General features: G+C 30.8%; 1 protein-coding gene and 1 pseudogene across 1 annotated transcript; one reads left to right on the plus strand and one right to left on the minus strand.

Annotated features, from left to right (window-relative positions):
- Positions 1 to 807: 807 nt before the first annotated feature.
- LOC107617585 (seed linoleate 9S-lipoxygenase-3) lies at positions 808 to 8,498 on the plus strand. Its single transcript, XM_016319379.3, has 9 exons — positions 808 to 1,038; positions 1,953 to 2,239; positions 2,847 to 3,087; positions 3,809 to 4,129; positions 4,246 to 4,331; positions 4,484 to 4,591; positions 5,685 to 5,989; positions 6,326 to 6,589; positions 7,504 to 8,498. The coding sequence occupies exons 1-9, from the start codon at positions 843 to 845 to the stop codon at positions 8,258 to 8,260; spliced, it is 2,565 nt and encodes an 854-aa protein (XP_016174865.1). The 5' UTR covers positions 808 to 842; the 3' UTR covers positions 8,261 to 8,498.
- A 2,885-nt stretch (positions 8,499 to 11,383) lies between these two features.
- Positions 11,384 to 19,573, minus strand: LOC148543696 (pentatricopeptide repeat-containing protein At2g17033-like; annotated as a pseudogene).
- Between the last annotated feature and the right edge of the window lie 682 nt (positions 19,574 to 20,255).

Below are 20,255 nucleotides of genomic sequence, written 5' to 3' on the forward strand. Positions count from 1 at the left end.
TTAATTGAAATGAGGATATTTTAAGTATAAAATGTTATTAAAGTTTCAGTTTCCATCTCTAAAAATTTTAGTCCCTACTTTTTGGAGATACTGAAATACTGAAATTTTGGAGATAGAGACAGAAATTTCAGTATCAGTCTCTGAACCAACAAACATGATATTGAGTCTCAGTCTTCCAGTCTCTATCTCAGTACCTCAAAACAAACGCTATCTAAAAGATGTCGGGGTAATTTACTCTATAATTTTCTTAATTAGATTTTTGTTTTAATATTTTTTAGCTATAATAAGGCCTTTCATTTAAGTCACAAAAAAAAGGCCTTCGATTTAGGTATCACCTAGCTAAGAGAACAATGCATCACTGAGGTTGCATTGTTCAACAATAATTATCATTATTAAACAATAGATTACATAGAAAATTCATTTAAATAATTAGAGGCAAGTTGAACTTAATCAATCTTATCTCTTCCTAATTTGATAAAGATGTAGTATTTAATTTGATATTTGAGGAATGTTAGAGAGCCAGCAACTTTTGTGATTTGTAGCCATCAAATAGTCATCAATGATGGTTTTAATGGTATGAGATTGGTGTGAGATTTCATCCAATGACTCACTCTTCTTTGCTGGTTACATGCTGGTCAGAATTTAACAAAGTTACTGCCCCTAAACTTTTCCTTAATATTTTATAACAATGCACATTTTGCACATTAGTTAAGTGACGCGAGTATCGCATGCCATATAGATCAACCCTCTTAACTTTAATCTCTATAAATACCAACTAACTTTGCGTATATTAATGCATACAAATCACAGAGCTTCTGTATTAATCTCTTCAAAAATAAAAAATGAACATTTTTGGGGCAAAGATAACAGGCACAGTTGTGCTAATGCAAAAGAATGTGTTAGATGTGAATAGCATAACTAGTGTTGAGGGTATTCTTGACACAAGCCTGGGGGGTGTTATCTCAATAGTTGATACCCTCTCTTCTTTCTTGGGCTTTTCGGTCGCATTTCAGTTGATTAGTGCTACTAAACCAGATTGTAAGTACTTAATTCATTCAACCAAATTCCCTCTCCTTTAAAAAAAAAAAAAAAAACTCATGAGATTTATAGTGCAAATAGAAATAATAAAAAAAAAATATCAGTCATCATATATTTGTGTATAAATATATATATATTATTTAACTTATTTTTAATTAATATATATTTTATATTTTAACATGTATTTTATATGAGTGACTAATTTAGTAATTATCTTTTATATACATCTAACATGATTGAAAAAAAATCAAATAAGTTTTTTTCTCTACTATACATACATTTAATTTATTTAGGATTAAAAGTCAATCAAGTCAAATTCAAGCATAATTTGATTCAGTCGTAGTCTATAACTTAGTTATTAAATTATAAATTAAATAAATGAGTCTAATTTTAAAGTTTGATTTCTAATAATTTAAAGAGTATATTATTATTATTATTATTATTATTATTATTATTATTATTATTATTATTATTATTATTTGAAAAGTCCAAATTATAGATTAATCTCTAAATGTGATAGTATGAAAGTTGAGAGAAAATAGCAATCAAGAATAATGTCCTTTAAGGGTTTAATTAAAAAAAAATCATGTGGTTTTATATATTCGAAATTGTTCTGTAATGCATCGTTAATATTATTGTTAGAGATATAATTATTTAAGTTATTTTTTTATCAGCTTAAATTTTTGAAAAAAATAGTTTCATAACATGAGTTCAATGTCCAAAAGTAAAAAAAATTAACTTAAAAAGGCCTATGTAAACAAAAAAAAAAAGAAATTCTTACTTGAAAAAGTGTTAGAAAGTGTTAGAGATATAATTATTTATATTGTCTTTTCTTATCAACTTAAACTTCTAAAAAAAAGCGGTATAATGACATAACAATTATAATAATAATTTATGCTTAAAATGATGTACAGCAAGTGGCAAAGGAAAAGTTGGGAATACAGCTTATTTAAAAGGAATTATTGACAATTTGCCAACTTTGGGAGACAAACAAAATGCATTCAAGATTGAATTTGATTATGATAGTAACTTTGGGATTCCAGGAGCATTTTACATAAAGAACTATATGTCAAATGAGTTCTTGCTTCTCAGTTTGACTCTTGAAGATATTCCAAATGTTGGAACCATCCACTTTGTTTGCAACTCCTGGATTTACAATGCCAAAAACTATCAATCTGATCGCATTTTCTTCGCCAACAATGTAAGTTATAATAACTAAATCATATTGTTTAATGTATAGAATTTAATTAATTTTGTTAAACTAATTAAGGTCTGTTTGATAGTTATCTTACTAAGATAAAAGTGTCAAAATAGTACTTCGAGTGACATATATAAATTTATTTGAAGAATAAGATAAATATATAAACAAATAAAATTTCTTTTACAGAAAAATTGTTTCATTTATTTTTTATTTATCCAAAAGTTAATTAGAGAAAATAATAATAGAGACAAACTTTTGTCATCTTGTCTCTATTCTCTAGAATTTTTTATTTACATATAGTCTAGCAATAAAACTTTCTTAAGTCAACAAATTATATATTTTTATTTAACTAGTTCTTTATTAGACACACTATATAATTAAATTCATATGACATAAAAGCAGCCAGTATATGACTTAATTAACCATATTTTCTCCTAATATATTAAAATTAAATTCACAGTCATATATTTGAATTATTTAATTTCTTCTCAATTATTATTATCACTATTGTTCACTATTCATTATATGCTACATACACTTGTTTAATTTCTAATTTTCTATACCAACAATATATATAAAAATTAACGAGAATTAATTACTATTCCAGACATACCTACCAAGTAAAACACCAGGTCCACTAGTGTACTACAGAGACCTTGAATTGAAGAATTTAAGAGGAAATGGGACCGGGGAAAGAAAGGAATGGGAAAGAATATATGATTATGATGTTTACAATGATTTGGGCGATCCAGACAAAGGTGTGGAATATGCTCGTCCAGTTCTTGGAGGATCTTCTACTTATCCTTACCCTAGGAGGGGTAGAACTGGTAGAAAACCAACAAAAACAGGTCAACCACTTTTATTTTTTAATATTATATAAAAAGATAAAATATATGTTTTGTCTTAATATTTTTAATTTTCTTTAAAATATCTTTAATTTTTTAATACATTTGTACGTTTTTATTTTTCTTCTCAATGTTTGTCATATGTAGATTTAACATCTAAGATAGTTTTAACATAAATAAAAAATATTAAAAAAATAAAATTAATCTAAAAAATCAGAGATATTTTTTTAAAAAATAAAGTATATTTTTTGTTTTTAAAGTTTGTTAAAAATTTTAAAAATATTTTTAAGTTTTATTTTGTTTTAATTTTATCCTAAAAATTTTTAAGTTACATCAAATATACTCTTGATGGCTAAAATACTTAGGATCAATTCAGTAACAATTTTACAAGAACAACCATCAACACAAACAAATAAGAGATAATTATCATGCATTATTACTGGATTAGTTCTAATTTTTTTTTTTGAAAATTTAGCTATCAAAGGTATATTTAATGCAAATTAAAATTTTTTAGGACAAAATTGAAACAAAATAAAATTTAGAAATATTTTTAAATTTTTTAACAAATTTTAAGGAAAAAAAATATACTTTACTCTTTTTTAAAAAAATTACAAGCGTTAAAAATAAAAAATATATTTTACGTTTTAGAAAAAAAAAATAGATATTCCTAAATTAATACTTTTATTTTTGCATAATTATATTTGAATGGTTTATTATATAACAGATCCTAACACCGAAAGTAGAAGTGATAATTTCTATATTCCAAGAGATGAAGCCTTTGGTCACTTGAAATCGTCAGACTTCTTAGCTTATGGAATTAAATCAATATCCCAAGATGTAATCCCAGCTTTGAAATCAGTGTTTGACATAAATTTCACACCAATTGAGTTTGATAGCTTTGAAGAAGTTCATGATCTCTATGAAGGAGGGATTAAGCTACCCACAGATGTGATTAAGCAAATTACTCCTTTGCCTGTGGTCAATGAACTCCTTAGAACTGATGGTGAACAGTTCCTCAAGTTTCCTGTTCCTAAAGTTGTTCAAGGTATATTCTTTTTGGTAATAATTGTTTCAATAAAAAAATTAGGCTTACAAATCTTTTATTTTTGCTGAACAGTGATGATCTTTTGAATATTTTTTTTTTACTATTAATTTGAACAGTGAGTAAATCTGCATGGATGACTGATGTAGAATTTGCGAGAGAAATTCTTGCTGGCGTAAATCCTGGCTTAATTCGTTGTCTTCAAGTAAGAATTAATTAAGTAGTGATTAATATTTATGAAGCTATGATAATCTAGGATGTTTATATAATAATTTAGAATTTATTTCGTGAAACTTGGTTGGAAAATTTTTTAACATAATTATTATTCATTAAAAATATTTTCGAAATTCATTGCAGGAGTTTCCTCCAAAAAGTAAGCTAGACAGCGGAGTCTATGGTGATCATACAAGTACAATAACCAAAGAGCAAATAGAGCCCAATTTAGATGGGCTCACCATAGATGAGGTACTTTAGAATTTGAGTTCAATAATATAAAATGTTAATCAACTTGAGTTGGTTGACTAACAGGCACGCATTCAGAAATAATATTATGGGAGGGCTAATAACACATATAATATTAAAAATTATGTAAAAAAATTATATAATATGAGATGTATTATAAAAATATACGGATAGATAATATATTTTAAAGTAAAAAAATATGTGTATACTTTTTACTAACGAAGTGGTCGATTCTTCGTATCATAAAATTCACCGATAATAGAATTTGTGTCAAAATTTTCAACAATTTTCTTTTCAATATAATTAAAAGACAATTAGCAAGAAATTCATCTTTTATTTTGTTTCTAAGTTATTTTTCACAATATTCATAGTTGAAAAAGATCTCTTAATTGTAGCAGTTAAAAAAGAGAATTAATACCAAACGAATAAAAAAAACGGCTACAAGAAGAAAAAGAATTCACTTTATGAGATTTAAAAATTTTTATTTAATTAAAAAATATTAGTAATAATGTCTTTTTCAGATTTTTTTAATATTGTTACTTATTTTTTAGATATTAAAAATTATTAATATTTAAATTAGACTGAACTTTTATTTATATTAGATTAAATACTAAATATTTTTTTAAAAAAATTAAATTATACATAATAACTTATTACTATTAAAAAAAGTTGGGGGGGCCGAGGCCGCCACTCGCCCCCTATATCCGTCCCTGTAATGACTAATCAACTGACTTGTCCGCTTAAATAAGTATGGAAAGTTCAAATTTCGTCTTGTATATGCAGCAATCCATAATAAACCCTTAAATAGAGCTTAAATCTGCGACAGACTAATCCTTGTATAAACTCCCTAAAATTTTAGGTTCATGTAGACTTCATATCTTAAATTTTTAAAATGTATATTGATTTTTGAAGTTGTTAAATTGTAAAAAACAAAAGGACCTTATATTAATTTCTCTTTTTTTCTTAAAAAAAAAAGAAAACTATTGCTTCTTGTGAAATGTATAATCTAAAACCTTATATTAATCTAATTGTATTGGAATAATAAATTAAATAGTTAAATAAAGTAATTGGGTGGGTAAATTGCATTGAATTGCAGGCAATCCAGCAAAAGAAGGTGTTCATATTAGATGATCATGATGCAATATTTCCATATTTAAGGAGAATAAACTCAACTAATTCAAAGGCATATGCTACTAGAACCATCCTTTATTTGAAGAGTGATGGAACTTTGAAGCCACTTGCAATTGAGTTAAGTTTGCCACACCCTGAAGGAGACCAATATGGTGCCATTAGTAAAGTCTACTTGCCTGCAATTGAAGGTGTTCAAAGTTACATTTGGCTTCTGGCCAAAGCTTATGTCATCGTCAATGATTCAAACGTTCATCAACTTATCAGCCACTGGTACATACTTTTTTGCTTTGCTTTCAATCTATCCTTTATTAGGATATGTGTTTATTGTTGTGATCTTTATAAATAGAGTAAAATGACAAATAAATTCTTGAGAATTTACATTTTAGATAGATTAATTTTAAAAAAAATATCAATAAATTTTTTTATGATAATAAATATAGATAAGTTAATTCAAATTAAGATTTTTTATCCTAATTATAAAGACTAATTTAAAAGTAGTATATCGATATCTGTTATTCTAAAAGATTTATTGGTATTTTTTTCTTTAGCATTAATATGTCCGAAATATAAATCTTAGCATTAATCTAAGTTTAATGTTTGTGATAGGTTAAACACTCATGCAGTTGTGGAGCCATTCGTGATAGCAACTAACAGGCAGCTCAGTGTGCTTCACCCAATTTACAAGCTTCTATTTCCACATTATCGTGACACTATGAATATAAATGCTCTTGCTCGTAATCAACTTATCAATGCAGGTGGCATTATTGAACAAACTTTCTTGCCTTCTAAGTATGCCATGGAAATATCTTCCGTCATTTATAAGGATTGGGTTTTTACAGATCAAGCTCTACCTTCTGATCTTATCAAGAGGTAACAATAATCGATGCTTTTGTTCAAGTTCTTAGTACCGCCAGTTACTATTAAAATGGATATATACTATGTAAGCTAAAATATTAGGTGAATTCTAATACAATTATACAATGGTGGTTATGGTAACTATGCAAGCTTAGTTAAAATTAAAGTCATATTTTTGTATATTTTAGTAATTTTTTTTAAGTAACATTTTAAAAAAAAAACGTTGTTTAACAATAAAAAAAGTGTCACTTTAATTTTAACCACACTTTTTAAAACACTATAGTCATAGTAGTTACCATAATATAGTCATATTAAAATTATCCAAACTATTATTAGGTATGTTTTATTAGGTATATTTTAATCAAAATTGAAGAAAAAAGGCTATAAATGCAATTATTATAATCTGATCAATACTTGATTAACAAAAAAAAATTGAATAATCTCATATCATTAGATGTAATCTTATACCATTAAAAATACTAATAAAAGCTACAAATCACAAAACCTATGCCGACAGCGCCTAACACTCCTCTTATTATAAATACATTCTCTCATGAATTCGATAACTATAAATATATTGCTTGTATATAATTTATGGGACATATTTCATCTAAACTATTTAAATCAATTCAACCACTATAAATACATTCTCATATAAGAATCTCATTCTTACAACCAGATAGATAGATAGATAGATAGCACATTTTAAAAATGTGATAAAATTTCCAAACAAACTACTTAATTTTGAGTTGTATTATGAAATTCATATGAAACATGAGCTTTAATTATACCTCTATCTATGTATTCGTTCTTAGATTGCTTATGGCTAGTTTATGAGACATGATTAGAAGCATAATAACTTTACGTAAAGATGTTTAGAATAATGTTCATATAAAAATGTGTGTTTGTGATTTACAATAATAATTCAGAGGAATGGCGATTGCGGATGCAAGTTCCCCGAACGGTGTTCGTCTTGTGATAGAGGATTATCCTTACGCCATGGACGGACTAGAAATCTGGGGAGCCATTAACACATGGGTCCAAGACTACGTTTCTCTATACTACACCTCAGACGACACAGTCAAGGGAGACCTCGAACTCCAACAATGGTGGAAAGAGCTTGTAGAGGTTGGTCATGGAGACAAGAAAGACGAGCCATGGTGGCCTCAGATGCAAACTCTCCAAGACCTAATTCAAACTTGCACCACACTCATATGGACCGCTTCGGCGCTTCACGCTTCCGTTAACTTCGGTCAGTATCCGTACGGCGGTTTCATCCTAAACCGACCAACTCTGAGTCGCAGGTTGATGCCGGAAGAGGGAAGTCCCGAGTACGATGAGCTTGTCAAAAACCCTGAACGGGCTTACTTAAGAACGGTTACACCCAAGTTTCAAACTCTGATTGATCTTTCAGTTATTGAGATTTTGTCAAGGCATGCTTCTGATGAATACTACCTTGGTAACAGAGATAGTGCTGAGTTTTGGACCTCTGATGTTTATGCTTTAGAAGCTTTTAAGAAGTTTGGGAACAAGTTGGCGGAAATTGAAGGAATTCTGATTCAAAGGAACAATGATGTGAATTTGAGAAACAGAGTTGGACCTGTTACTATGCCTTATACTCTGCTCTATCCTACAAGTGAAGCTGGGTTAACTTTCAGGGGAATTCCTAATAGTATCTCTATCTAGAATTAGAGATAACATGGTTTGATTTGTACGTTAAGTGTTGTGACTTAGCTTTTAATCATATGTAGTATAAATAAATGGTGTGTGAAAGACTTTTGCTAAAAATTAGTTATAGTAGTAATAAATTAATAATTTCTTTGTGCAATATGTATAAGGTGAGTTCTCCGATGGCATAGGTATTGGTTGGTAAGTATGGCTATGATTTGACTCGCCAATAATATTTTGACATGTAGTGAATGAAGTAAGCAAAAGTATATGGAACCAAGAGGTGATCAGCAAAAAAGTAAATAATTTAACTAATTTATAATTATATTTAATTAATTTTATTTGTTTTTAATTTATAATATTTGATATTAATTACTTTTCACCCCAAATTAAAATTCTAAATGATATATTGGAGAAATAGGGGCAGGGATCACGAAACTTCTAACAATTCTGATTCTTAGTATGTAAAAAAATATAAAATATATAAAAGAATAGTATGAAAAATAAACATTCTGATATTTAATAGAAGAAATATTCTAATGTCTAACATAAATATTATCCACATAGAGATTTTGGATTCACCCAAAAACATTTGGCTAGTTTTTTTGTTAATATCCTCTTGGATCTGTAGGATTGTTGATGAAGTAACTACTAGAAGTGTTAATCATTTGGTTGAGTGAGTGTGTATTTGACGTTATTGTAATGTCAATAAAATAAAATTACTTACCAAAAAATAATGTTTGTGATGTGAGTCATTGGATGTTTATCAAAAGAGAACTTTGTATTATTATTATTATTATTATTATTATTATTATTATTATTATTATTGAATAATCAAAGTAAATAATTATTAGTTAAAAAATAATCCAATCATTCATACTCAGCTCATTTATTTATATTATTCTTTTTTTTAAATAATCCAAATCTTTTGCATTAATTTAAATATGTTTTCAGAATTATTTATTTGATTTTAAGTTTTATAAATTTAATTTAATATTTTATTAATTAAACTATCACTAATTCCTCCGTATGCTAAAACTATGAGGTTAAAACGGATGTATTTTATCGTATATATAGAGAATAAAATTAGCTCTTAACTATATATCATTATATCATTTTTTTTTGTGAGTTATTCTTAATTGCTTAATTCTTGCTATAATATGTCATATCATATAAGAATGTGATATACATCATAGTACTTCAATTAATAATAATTCATTTAAATTATAAAATCTAAAAAGCATATATGATATAAAATAGGTGAATTTATGTATGTTAACTTTAATATAAAAATAAACTTGTCTAATAAAATAAAGCATTAAAATTTAATTTAATAATTAAATTAATTTAAAGATCAAAGTGTTTAAAAAAGTAAAGACGAAAAGCATAGTATAAATAGAAAAATAAAAAATAGACAAAAAAGTATAGGTGGTGCATATTTCAAACGAAAATGAATGAAAGCCAAAAGATATGAAATTTAGAATAATTATTAATATTGTTTTCTATTATAATAATATATGTAGATTATAATTAGTGTTTGATAAGTTATTAGAAGTGGATGTTAATTATTATAATCCGCTTAAAATACGTTAAATATGAATAAATTATTTTGATATTCATTAAAAATTAAAGTTAAGCTAATAAAATTATTAAATGATTTAATAAGTAATTTTAATTAGTATTTTGTACAACTTTAATAAATTAATGTGAGGACAGTTATGTTTTGCTCGGATAATTTATGGAATGGATAAATTTATATTTATATTATAAATTAATTTTATAACGAAAATAATTTATACGAGATTTTGACGTTATAATTAAAAATGAATTTTTTTTTCAAAAAATTAAGGAGCAATCTCATTCTAGATTTGCCAATGAGTTATAGTTCAAATGGCATAGTTTCCTCAAACTCAACTAAGACGAGTTCGAGTTTCCTATCTTTAGTAGAAGAAAAAAAAAATCTCATTTTAGATTTTTCTCTTGATGTCTATCTTTATCTATTCTATGATATAATAAAATAATATATTTATATATAAAACATATAATAAAAATTATATTCAACAAATTTACTGTTTAAAATTTAAAAGAGAAGAATGATCAATTCAATTGTAACTTTAATTATTTGTTGCAAAGAAAAAAAATTTAAAATAAAAAAAATTATTTGAGAAATATAAAAATATTTTTAATTAAAAAAAGTATATTAAGAATATATTTTATGTATTTTATTGGTGATTATTAATTATTTTGGGAATGAATATCATAAAATTAAATAAAAAAATTTTGAAAGAAGAAAAGACATAGAAGAAAGATGATTTAATATGAGAATTGATGTATTATTATCATCTAGTGTATTAATATTAATAATTAATATAAATTAGAAAAGTAATTTTATGTACATGTATTATACTGTACATCATACACGCGTGATGTTAAAATTAAAAAAAAAAAGTTGAAAAACAAACTCATAAAAAAGGTCACCTCACTTGAACCAAAACTCAAATTATATATGAATAGATGGATAAGTAGATATAAAAATTATAACATTTTTTTTAAACAGTGAAAATAGTACTAACAATTTTTTTTTATTATATATTTTATAAGATAATAAAAGGACATTTAAAAATATAAAAATATAATTATACCTAACTCTTTTTTAGTGGTTTGTAATTGTTCATTTTCTTTTATTTTAATGGGTTGATTATCAAAAGGAGGGTTTAATTTTTTTTTTTTAATTTTGCGCACAATTAAATAATTTTATAAAATCAATTTTTTCTTGGTCAAGTGATCAAGTTGAGTTAAATCTCAAAGTGGTCCCTAAACTTGCAACCGAACCTCACGGTCGTTCCTAAACTTGCAATGACCTTAATATTGTTCCTGAATTTAACAAAGGTGAATCACAGTCGTCCTTGAAACATTTTCTGGGGAATATTCTTTAACGGCGTGATAATGTGTACTGAAAGACGCCATGGTAAATGGGTGACGTGGCTGTTATCGGTATTTGACTCAATTTAGTCCCTGAAGTGGTTTATAACCGTAGTCCCTAATTTGAGTTCTATTTGTGTTCACCATTAGAAGTCACTCTTTTTCTTCTTCTCTGCTCTCCTTCTTTTTCTTCTCTGCTCTCCTTCTTTTTCTTCTCCGCTACATCTCCTTCAACCAAAGCAGCATAATAAAATAGGATGAACCCAAATGACGTCCATGCAAATTCAATTTATCCTCTGATGAATCCCACACCATTACCTCTCACACAAGAATCCAGTAACTCCTTAAGTCTGGAAATCATTTCCACTGTCGATTACCTTTTGAATGAATTGTCATTGTCGATTGAGGAGTTGAATGAGATGCCTGAGCTTCTCATCTTCTTAAGCCAGGAAACCATTTCCATGTGCTCACCATGAGTGCCAAAAGTTGAAAGAACCATATTGGCGCAAACAGTGTCAATCTCAAAGCCACCTCACTTCATTTGATCCACAACTCTCTGCAAATCATGGAACAACCCCAGCCTTCCATAACCATACCTAATGGACTTCAACTCAAAAGCTGAAGGGTCAATCGCTCCACCATTGCCTCTCAAATCTTCAACCAAATCCTCGGCTTCACGAGGCCTATCCATTGCACACAAACCACTAACCATATACTCAAAGCCCTACATTTTATGTAAATAGAGAAAGAACTACAAAAAAGCTGGTTCATGTAACAATAAGCAACATCAAAATCTTTCGGTGAGCCTCGCTTGGAGTGTGACTCAAGTAATTTACAGTAGAAAAGAGCATGCTCTCTGTTTCAAGATTCATGCTTGGAAGTGGCCTCAAAGACTAGAACTTCAGCTTCCTCAGAACGACCTGATTGATCAAGAAGCACTGCAGGATCAGAAACAATGGTAGGGTTCCAAGTGAACTAGGGAGTGATGGTTATCAGTGGCTAAGAGAATGGGGGGTTGAATCTTAGCCCCTTTTCACTTGACAATACTTGCTAGATTTTGAAACTGCTTCTGGAAACTTTTTGTCCTTTTATCTCGTAACCAGCCACGAGACTTTTTCTTTTGTCTCGTACCCAGCCACGAGACTTTTCTTTTTATCTCGTCAGTCAGTACGAGATATTTTTAGTTTTATCTTCTGTGCAGCAGAAACAGAAATGGAGTAGAAAAGAGAGAATATTACACCCAAATATATCCTGGTTCAGCTGCTAAGTGCAGTGCAGCCTACATCCAGTCTCCATCACAACAATGATGGAATTTCACTATAATCTTTCTTGATTACAAACACCAATTCTCCCTAGGAACTACCCTTCCTATCTGGGACAAGTCCAGAATCTAAACCCAAACTGAACTTGACTTGGTCACTGCCAAACTTTCACTGCAAAGTGCTAACTCAACTTGCAAGGGGATTCCCACAGAATCATGAAACACAACACAGATGTACAAAGGACCTCTAAGGACATCTATGGCTTTTTCTTTTAATTTTGCACTCTCTGCCTTTTTCTGCTCTATGGATTTTTCATACAAACCTCACTGTTTGCCTTTTCCATGAGACTCAAGACATGACAAAATTAAACAGAAAAATTACAAAATGAGAACATTGAAGGAGAAGAAATTCTGTTAGCTTAGGTAGCTCTGAGAACCCTGTGCTTTGCACTCTCACTCCTTGAATCAAACCCTGACTGTTCACCCTTACTTATAGGGAGAAGCCTCCAAGTTTGAAACCAAATAAACCAAGCCAATCTTCTTCTTCTTCAACTAGAACCGGTTCGGCCAGAGAGAGAGAAGAGATAACCCATGCAAAACCCAACATGCAATTACCTCTAGTCCTTCCTTGGTCACTACTCTTCATCAATCCGAGCCCTTCATCCTTGCCTTACTCTCCAAGATGAACTTCTGGCCCTTGATGCTTCATGATGATGATAGCTTCTTCTGCTCTAATCTCTGCCTCTTCCATCACGTAGCCACTGTAGCTACCTCCTGTGGTGGTTGAGCAGAATCAGAGACAAGCCATCCTCTCCAAGGATCTTCTTCTCTGACTGAAATCTTCTTCAACCATTTTTGGTATGGAGAAGCCAAGATCTCTTCACAAAATCTTACCACAAGTGAATGAGAATCTTAGCCACAGTATACTTTTAGTTTACTTTTTCTTGCCATCATTGTGATGGTCTTGTAGTGTGCATCTTCATCTCTTCGGTGTCTAGCTTTAACTTCCATGCTTTCTCTGTTGAAATGACCGAAAGAGAGAGGAGAGAGAACAGAGAAAAACTTGCAATGTAATTAAAGAAGAAAATGAAAATGAGTTAGGTTTACATTACCATACCTAGCCTCTGCTTTCTTTCTTCAGAATACTTGCTTCTACCATCTTCTTCTCTGACAGTGAGGTGACTGAAGGCAAGAAGAGAAATGAGAGAGAAGAAAGAAATGGCTTCCAAATGAAATAAAGAAAGGAATTAAAATCAATTATATTCAATTAAAAAAAAAACACTTCCCTTTCTTTTCTGCCTTATAATGTGTAGTTCACATTTAATTGCCATCAAATCACATTTGCATTTTCTTTCTCATGTTACCAAGGCAATTAAGGCTATTTCATAAAAATTTGAATTCCAACTAAAGAGAGAAAGAGGTGACCGAACAAAGCATGCAGATTTGCTTTCTCTTCATCAAATTTTTAGACCAAGCTTTAATGGTCTTGGGGCAACAATTGTTTTGGGCTTGTTCAACAAAATTAAATCTGGCCCAATTTCCTTTTGATTTTGGACCTACCTTGGTGCTCTTATAGCAAGTATTTCAATTGGGCTTGTATCACAAATTCTGGCCCAAATAATCAAAACAATAATTTAGCTAAAATATTTTTGTATCAATACTGAATATAATTGAGCTTGGAATGTTTTCTTTTATTTATGTCCCAAACATAACCTGCATAGCAAAAATTAATTTAATCAACATACATGAATTGAAATTAAATTAATATTTTTATAATTAATTAAATTAATAATGTTTAGTCATCACAAATGTTAACTTAGAGTTTTCCAAACTCATCAATATCCCCCTTAATGACAAACATTATTAAAAATTGAAATGGAAAGAAATCAAATATTAGAGTACTCCCTTTGAAGATTAGGATTCCTTCCCCTTTCCAATTGTTACATGGCTCTCTCTTAATATATGCCATTTTACCAAGGGAAGCTTTTCCTGTAACATGTTTTATCAAGCCTAAAGCCATCATGTATTTAACATATGGTATTTTGAAATATTGAATGGCTTGATTTATGAGCAGAAATAAAGTGATAAACAAAACTCATTTGTTATCATATAAATGATTTTCTGCTCAATAGCAAACAAAATGCTTGAGTACAGAGTTCATAGCAACCAAAAACACAATTGATAATTCAAAACAATTTGCTGCCAAATAATTTGAACAACATTTTTCAGTCAACATATCAGAGTAAAAATTATTAATTTACAGCAAGAAAAATGTTTTCACTTAAACAGAGTCATATCAGAGCAAACAAATTATCCAACATATCAGAGCACAAGAAAGTTATCATAACTAACTAAGTTCCAAATACAGCAAGCATTTCAACAAAACAAAGAGAATTGTCCTAAATACAGCAAGCATTTCAACAAAATAGATCATAATCATTGGAACATAGAGTTTATGCACAGGGGTGATCATGAATCAAAAATGATTTCAGCCCTTGTTCTTTCAATTTTTTCATCTTTTCCTCCCCTTTTGTCATTAATGGGGGTCCTGCAAAATAAATGAAAACAATATACCAAACAGCAGAATATTTATTTTCTACCAAAACACAATGGTCCATAGTATCCAAATACAATACCAAAACAAGAAAGCAAAAACTGTGTACAAGCTCCAAAGGATTCCTAAAAGATGGAAATTTCAAGGATTTGGATCCTTTAAGACCGAATCATATTTTCACAAGAAAATATTTTTTTTAAACACCTTAATAAAATTCCATATCACATATACATTTGAGCAAATAAATTTATCAATGACAATCAAAGCTCAAGTCGAAATTAATCCATAAAGTGCTCAAAACAGAGCCAGATCAAAGCAAAACAAAATAGGACAACAAATCAATGAAACGTAACAAAGCAAAACATGGCAACAAATCAATGAAACATAACAAATGTGATTAACACAAAGGAAGAATTCAAAAACTGGTCAGAGTAAGGTCAAACAGATTTGGTGGGGCCCAAGAGAATTAAAGTCAGCGCAGTCTCCCCCTAAATCATGGCACATTTCTCATGTCCTAAAAATGTCTCCTGCCTTCCTACGAGACAACCAAACAGAATTAAAAATTTCACAAATTATCAACAAAACTTAATTCTATCATTCCCAAAATTTTTCTCAGAGCAGAATCTGTCTTCACAGAGGGGTTTTGTAAAAATGTCAGCGAGTTGGTCTTCAGATTTTATAAATTGAATATCAATAGTACCCTTTTGCACATGTTCTCTAATGAAATGATATTTAATTTCAATGTGCTTGGTTCTTGAGTGCAAAACAGGATTTTTTGAGATGTTAATAGCACTCATATTATCACAAAATAAGGGTATACTATTGATCTTTAATTTGTAATCTTCCAACTGCGTTTTTAACCAAATTAATTGTGAACAACATGCAGATGCAGAAATATATTTAGCTTCAGCTGTGGATAGAGCCACTGTGACTTGCTTTTTGCTTGACCACATGTTGAGTGAGCTTCCAAGGAAGCAACACATGCCGGATGTACTCCGTCTATCCACTCTATCTCCCGCATAATCTGCATCACAAAACCCTACTGCACAAAAATCATCAGATTTAGGATACCACAAGCCATAATCACTAGTTCCCTTAATGTATTTAATGATGCGCTTAACGGCTGAAAGATGGGATTCTTTTGGGTGAGATTGAAATCTTGAACATACATCCACACTTTGAACAATGTCCGGTCTAGAAGAGGTAAGGTACATGAGTGAACCTATCATTCCTCTATACCTTGTTTCATCCACATCTTTGCCATCATCATCCTTTTCAAGTTTTGTGTTTGGATGCATTGGTGTACCCATTGGTTTGGAACTTTCTAGGCCAAACTTTTTGATAAGTTCTTTTGCATACTTTTCTTGGTGAATAAAGGTACCACTAGGAGTTTGTTTAATTTGGAGGCCAAGAAAGAAAGTTAGCTCTCCCATTAAACTCATCTCAAACTCACTAGTCATGAGTTTTTCAAACTCTTCACACAAGGACTCATTGGCCGAACCAAATACAATGTCATCCACATAAACTTGAACTAGGAGAATATCATCATTAGATGCTTTAATGAATAAAGTTGTGTCGGTGGTTCCCCTTTGAAAGTGATTTTTCAATAGGAAGGCACTAAGCCTTTCATATCAAGCTCTTGGAGCTTGCCTAAGGCCATAAAGGGCGTTTGAGAGTTTAAAAACATGATTTGGAAAATTTTTATGTTCAAAACCGAGAGGTTGAGCCACATACACTTCTCTATCAATAAAGCCATTAAGAAAAGCACATTTAACATCCATTTGAAACATTTTGAAACCTTTATGGGCAGCATAGGCAAGAAGCAACTTAATTGCTTCCATTCTTGCTACCGGAGCAAAAGACTCATCAAAGTATATTCCCTCTTCTTAATCGTAACCTTGGGCCACTAATCTAGCCTTGTTACGAACAACTTGTCCATCCTCACCAAGTTTATTTTTAAACACCCACTTGGTATCCGTAACTTTCTTACCATCCGGATGGGGTACTAGTATCCAAACCTCATTCTTGTCGAATTGGGCAAGCTCTTCTTGCATTGCTTTGACCCATGAGGGATCTTCAAGAGCTTGTTTGACATTGTTGGGCTCCATTTGTGACAAGAGGGCAAAATTGCTTGGTTCGGATTGCCTTTTGGTTGAGGATCTTGTTGTTACACCTTGAGAGGGATCACCAATGATAAAGTCATGAGGATAGCCTCTCATAGACTTCCATTCCCTAGGCTTCCGGAGTGGTGTTGTGCTTTGATGAGCTTCTGGGGGTCTCACTGTTTCAGTTTATCGTGCTGGCTCAAGAAACAAAATGGAAATGTCTCCTCCAATCTGACGAGACAAAACTGAACTGGCAGATTCTTCGTTTTGAGCAGATTTGAGATTTTCTTTACTTGTTCCAGCTTCTTCACAATCTGAATCATTATCTATCACAGAACTGGGAATTAAATTAGAATCACAAAAAGTAACATGTATGGATTCCTCTATGGTCCTATGTTCTTTGAGATAAATCCTATAGGCCTTGCTAGTGGTGGAGTATCCAACAAACATTCCTTCATAGGATTTTGGATCAAATTTGCCAAGGTTTTCTGTATTGTTAAGTACAAAGCATTTGCATCCAAAAACATGAAAATACTTAAGATTTGGAGGGGTCCCTTTCCATAGCTCATAAGGAGTTTTCTTCAACCCTTTTCTAATAATGGTCCTATTCAAAATGTAACAAGTTGTATTTACAGCTTCAGCCCATAAAAATTTTTGGAATCTCATTCTCACAAAGCATGGCCCTAGTCATCTCTTGAAGGCTTCTATTCCTTCTCTCAACCACCCCATTTTGTTGAGGGGTTATAGGACATGAAAAGTTATGAGCAATTCCAAAATCATCACAGAATTTTTCAAAGTCTTGGTTTTCAAATTCTCTTCCGTGATCACTTCTCAAATGGGCAATTTTTAAATCTTTTTCATTTTGAATTTTCTTGCAAAGGGTTGAAAATACATGGAAAGCATCATTTTTATGAGTAAGAAAAAATACCCAACCAAATCTAGAGTAATCATCTACCACAACAAGACTATAGTGTTTACCTCCTAAACTTTGAGTTCTTGTTGGACCAAAAAGATCAATGTGTAACATCTCTAATGGCCTTTTGGTTGAGATTCCATCTTTTGGTTTAAAAGAGGATTTTACTTGTTTGCCCAATTGGCAAGCATCACAAGTAAGATCCTTATCAAATTTGATATTTGGAATTCATCTAACCAGATTTTTCTTAACTAGCTTAGAAATTTGGTATATGCTTGCATGACCCAACTTTCTATGCCATAGCCATTTTTCAGATTCAAGAGAAGTAAAACATGTTACATTTTGTTCTTTCAAGTCCTCAAGAGTCAATCCATACACATTATTGCACCTTTTAGCCTCAAATAAAATATCCCCAGATTTTTCACAAACAACCAAACACACAAACTTTCTAAAAATAACTTCAAAACCTAGATCACACAATTGACTTACACTAAGTAAATTATGTTTCAAACTATTTACAAGAAGAACATCATTTATACAAGATGAAAAGCTTTTACCAACTTTCCCAACAGCCACAATCTTTCCTTTAGCATCATCACCAAAAGTGACAAATCCTCCATCATATTCATCAAGATTTATGAAGAAGGTTATCTTTCCGGTCATATGCCTAGAGCATCCGCTGTCCATATACCACATATTCTCCTTCCGTTTGGATGCTAGGCATACCTACAAAACAAGCTCAAGTGACCTTAAGTATCCAAATTTTTTTGGATCCTTTCACGTTAAACCATCTCTTGTGTCCTAAACCATTATAATAAAAAACAACCTTGTAAACCTTATCACCAATCATCCTCTCACCAAAAAAGCATTGAATGGGAAAGTGTCCATTTCGGTTGCATAGCCTACAAAACCTTGGAGTTGCTGTTTTGTTAAAGCTTGTTGGGTTTTGAAACCTTGTATCATTGGAAGATGAGGCAATGTTTTCATAATAAGGTTTCTCAACAGATTTATAGAACCCCAAGCCAGCCTTATCATAAAGAGGTTTTTGACTAGTCAAGATTTGATTTAGATTTTCAGAACTTTGAGTGAATTTGGCTAAGTCATCTTTAAGTCTTTTAACCTCTTCAAGCAACTCTTCATTTTCTTTAAAACAGTTTACATATGCAACAACAGAATGGTCACTTTCACAACTCCTAAGTTGGGCTTTTAACTGCTTATTTTCTTCAACAAGTTCACAAGCAGTTTCGGCCTCCCTTACTTTTTCTTTGAGAAAACTATTTTCTGCTTTAAGGATGGTGATTTGTTGTTCAAGATCTTGATTATTCAGCAAAAAGCATCTTATTTTTTCAGAAAGATGATCTATCATAAGATGAAGAGATTCAGTGTCAGGGTTCGGGATGATTACCTGTTCAACATGGTCAGCCATAAGGCATGGTTGCGACTTTGTTTTAGATTCTTCATCGTCTTCAGAGTCATTTTCCAGATCTTCCCATGATGCCATCAGTCCCTTTTTCTTTCCTTTCTTCGGCTTTTCTTCCTTCTTTAACTTAGGGCAGTCAGATTTGAAGTGCCCCATTTCTTTACAGTTGTAGCAAGTCACCTTGCTGAAATCTTTCTTCTGTTTTCTTGAGCTGCCTCCTTTGCCTCTCTCCTTGAGCTTCACCATTTTCCTGAATTTTTTTGCAAACAACACAAATTCATTTTCAGATGAGTTATCACTAGATTCATCATCCAGAGGGTTAGTAACAGATGAGAAAGCTATTCCTTTCTTTTTTGAATCTTTTTTCAAATAGGTGTTTTCAAAAGCAAGTAAATTTCCTCTCAAATCATCATATGTCATGGAGTCAAGACCACTACTCTCAGAAATAATTAATGCTTTTGTTTTCCACTCTTTTGTGAGACATCTTAACACTCTTCTCACTAGCACAGATTCAAGATACTTGATTCCCATAGCATCCAAGCCAACAATAATGGTGTTGAAGTGCTCAAACAGCTCATCAATGGATTCTCCTTCCTTCATTGTAAACATTTCATACTCTCTGTTTAACATATCTATCCTGATCTTCTTTACAATGGTGGTTCCTTCATGAGTAACTAGAAGTTTGTCCCAGATTTCCTTTGCCGTTGTGCATCGTGATACTCGTCGGTATTCCTCGAAGCTGATAGCACAGTTGAGTAAGTTGATGGCCTTGGCGTTGAGCTCAACCTTCTTTCTATCTTCTTCGGTCCAGCTTGCTTCTGGTTTAGGAGAGACAACT

The sequence above is a fragment of the Arachis ipaensis genome, chromosome B9, assembly GCF_059453495.1.
Source record: "Arachis ipaensis isolate K30076 ecotype BB chromosome B9, ASM5945349v1, whole genome shotgun sequence".
NCBI lineage: Eukaryota > Viridiplantae > Streptophyta > Magnoliopsida > Fabales > Fabaceae > Arachis > Arachis ipaensis.

What these genes read in the sequence shown, in the direction of transcription:
- LOC107617585 (XM_016319379.3), top strand. Translation starts at nt 843, where the DNA reads ATGAACATTTTTGGGGCAAAGATAACAGGCACAGTTGTGCTAATGCAA. An exon ending in ATGGGCTCACCATAGATGAG is followed by an intron (nt 4,592 to 5,684) that starts GTACTTTAGAAT and finishes ATTGAATTGCAG; the next exon opens with GCAATCCAGCAAAAGAAGGT. An exon ending in CATCAACTTATCAGCCACTG is followed by an intron (nt 5,990 to 6,325) that starts GTACATACTTTT and finishes TGTTTGTGATAG; the next exon opens with GTTAAACACTCATGCAGTTG.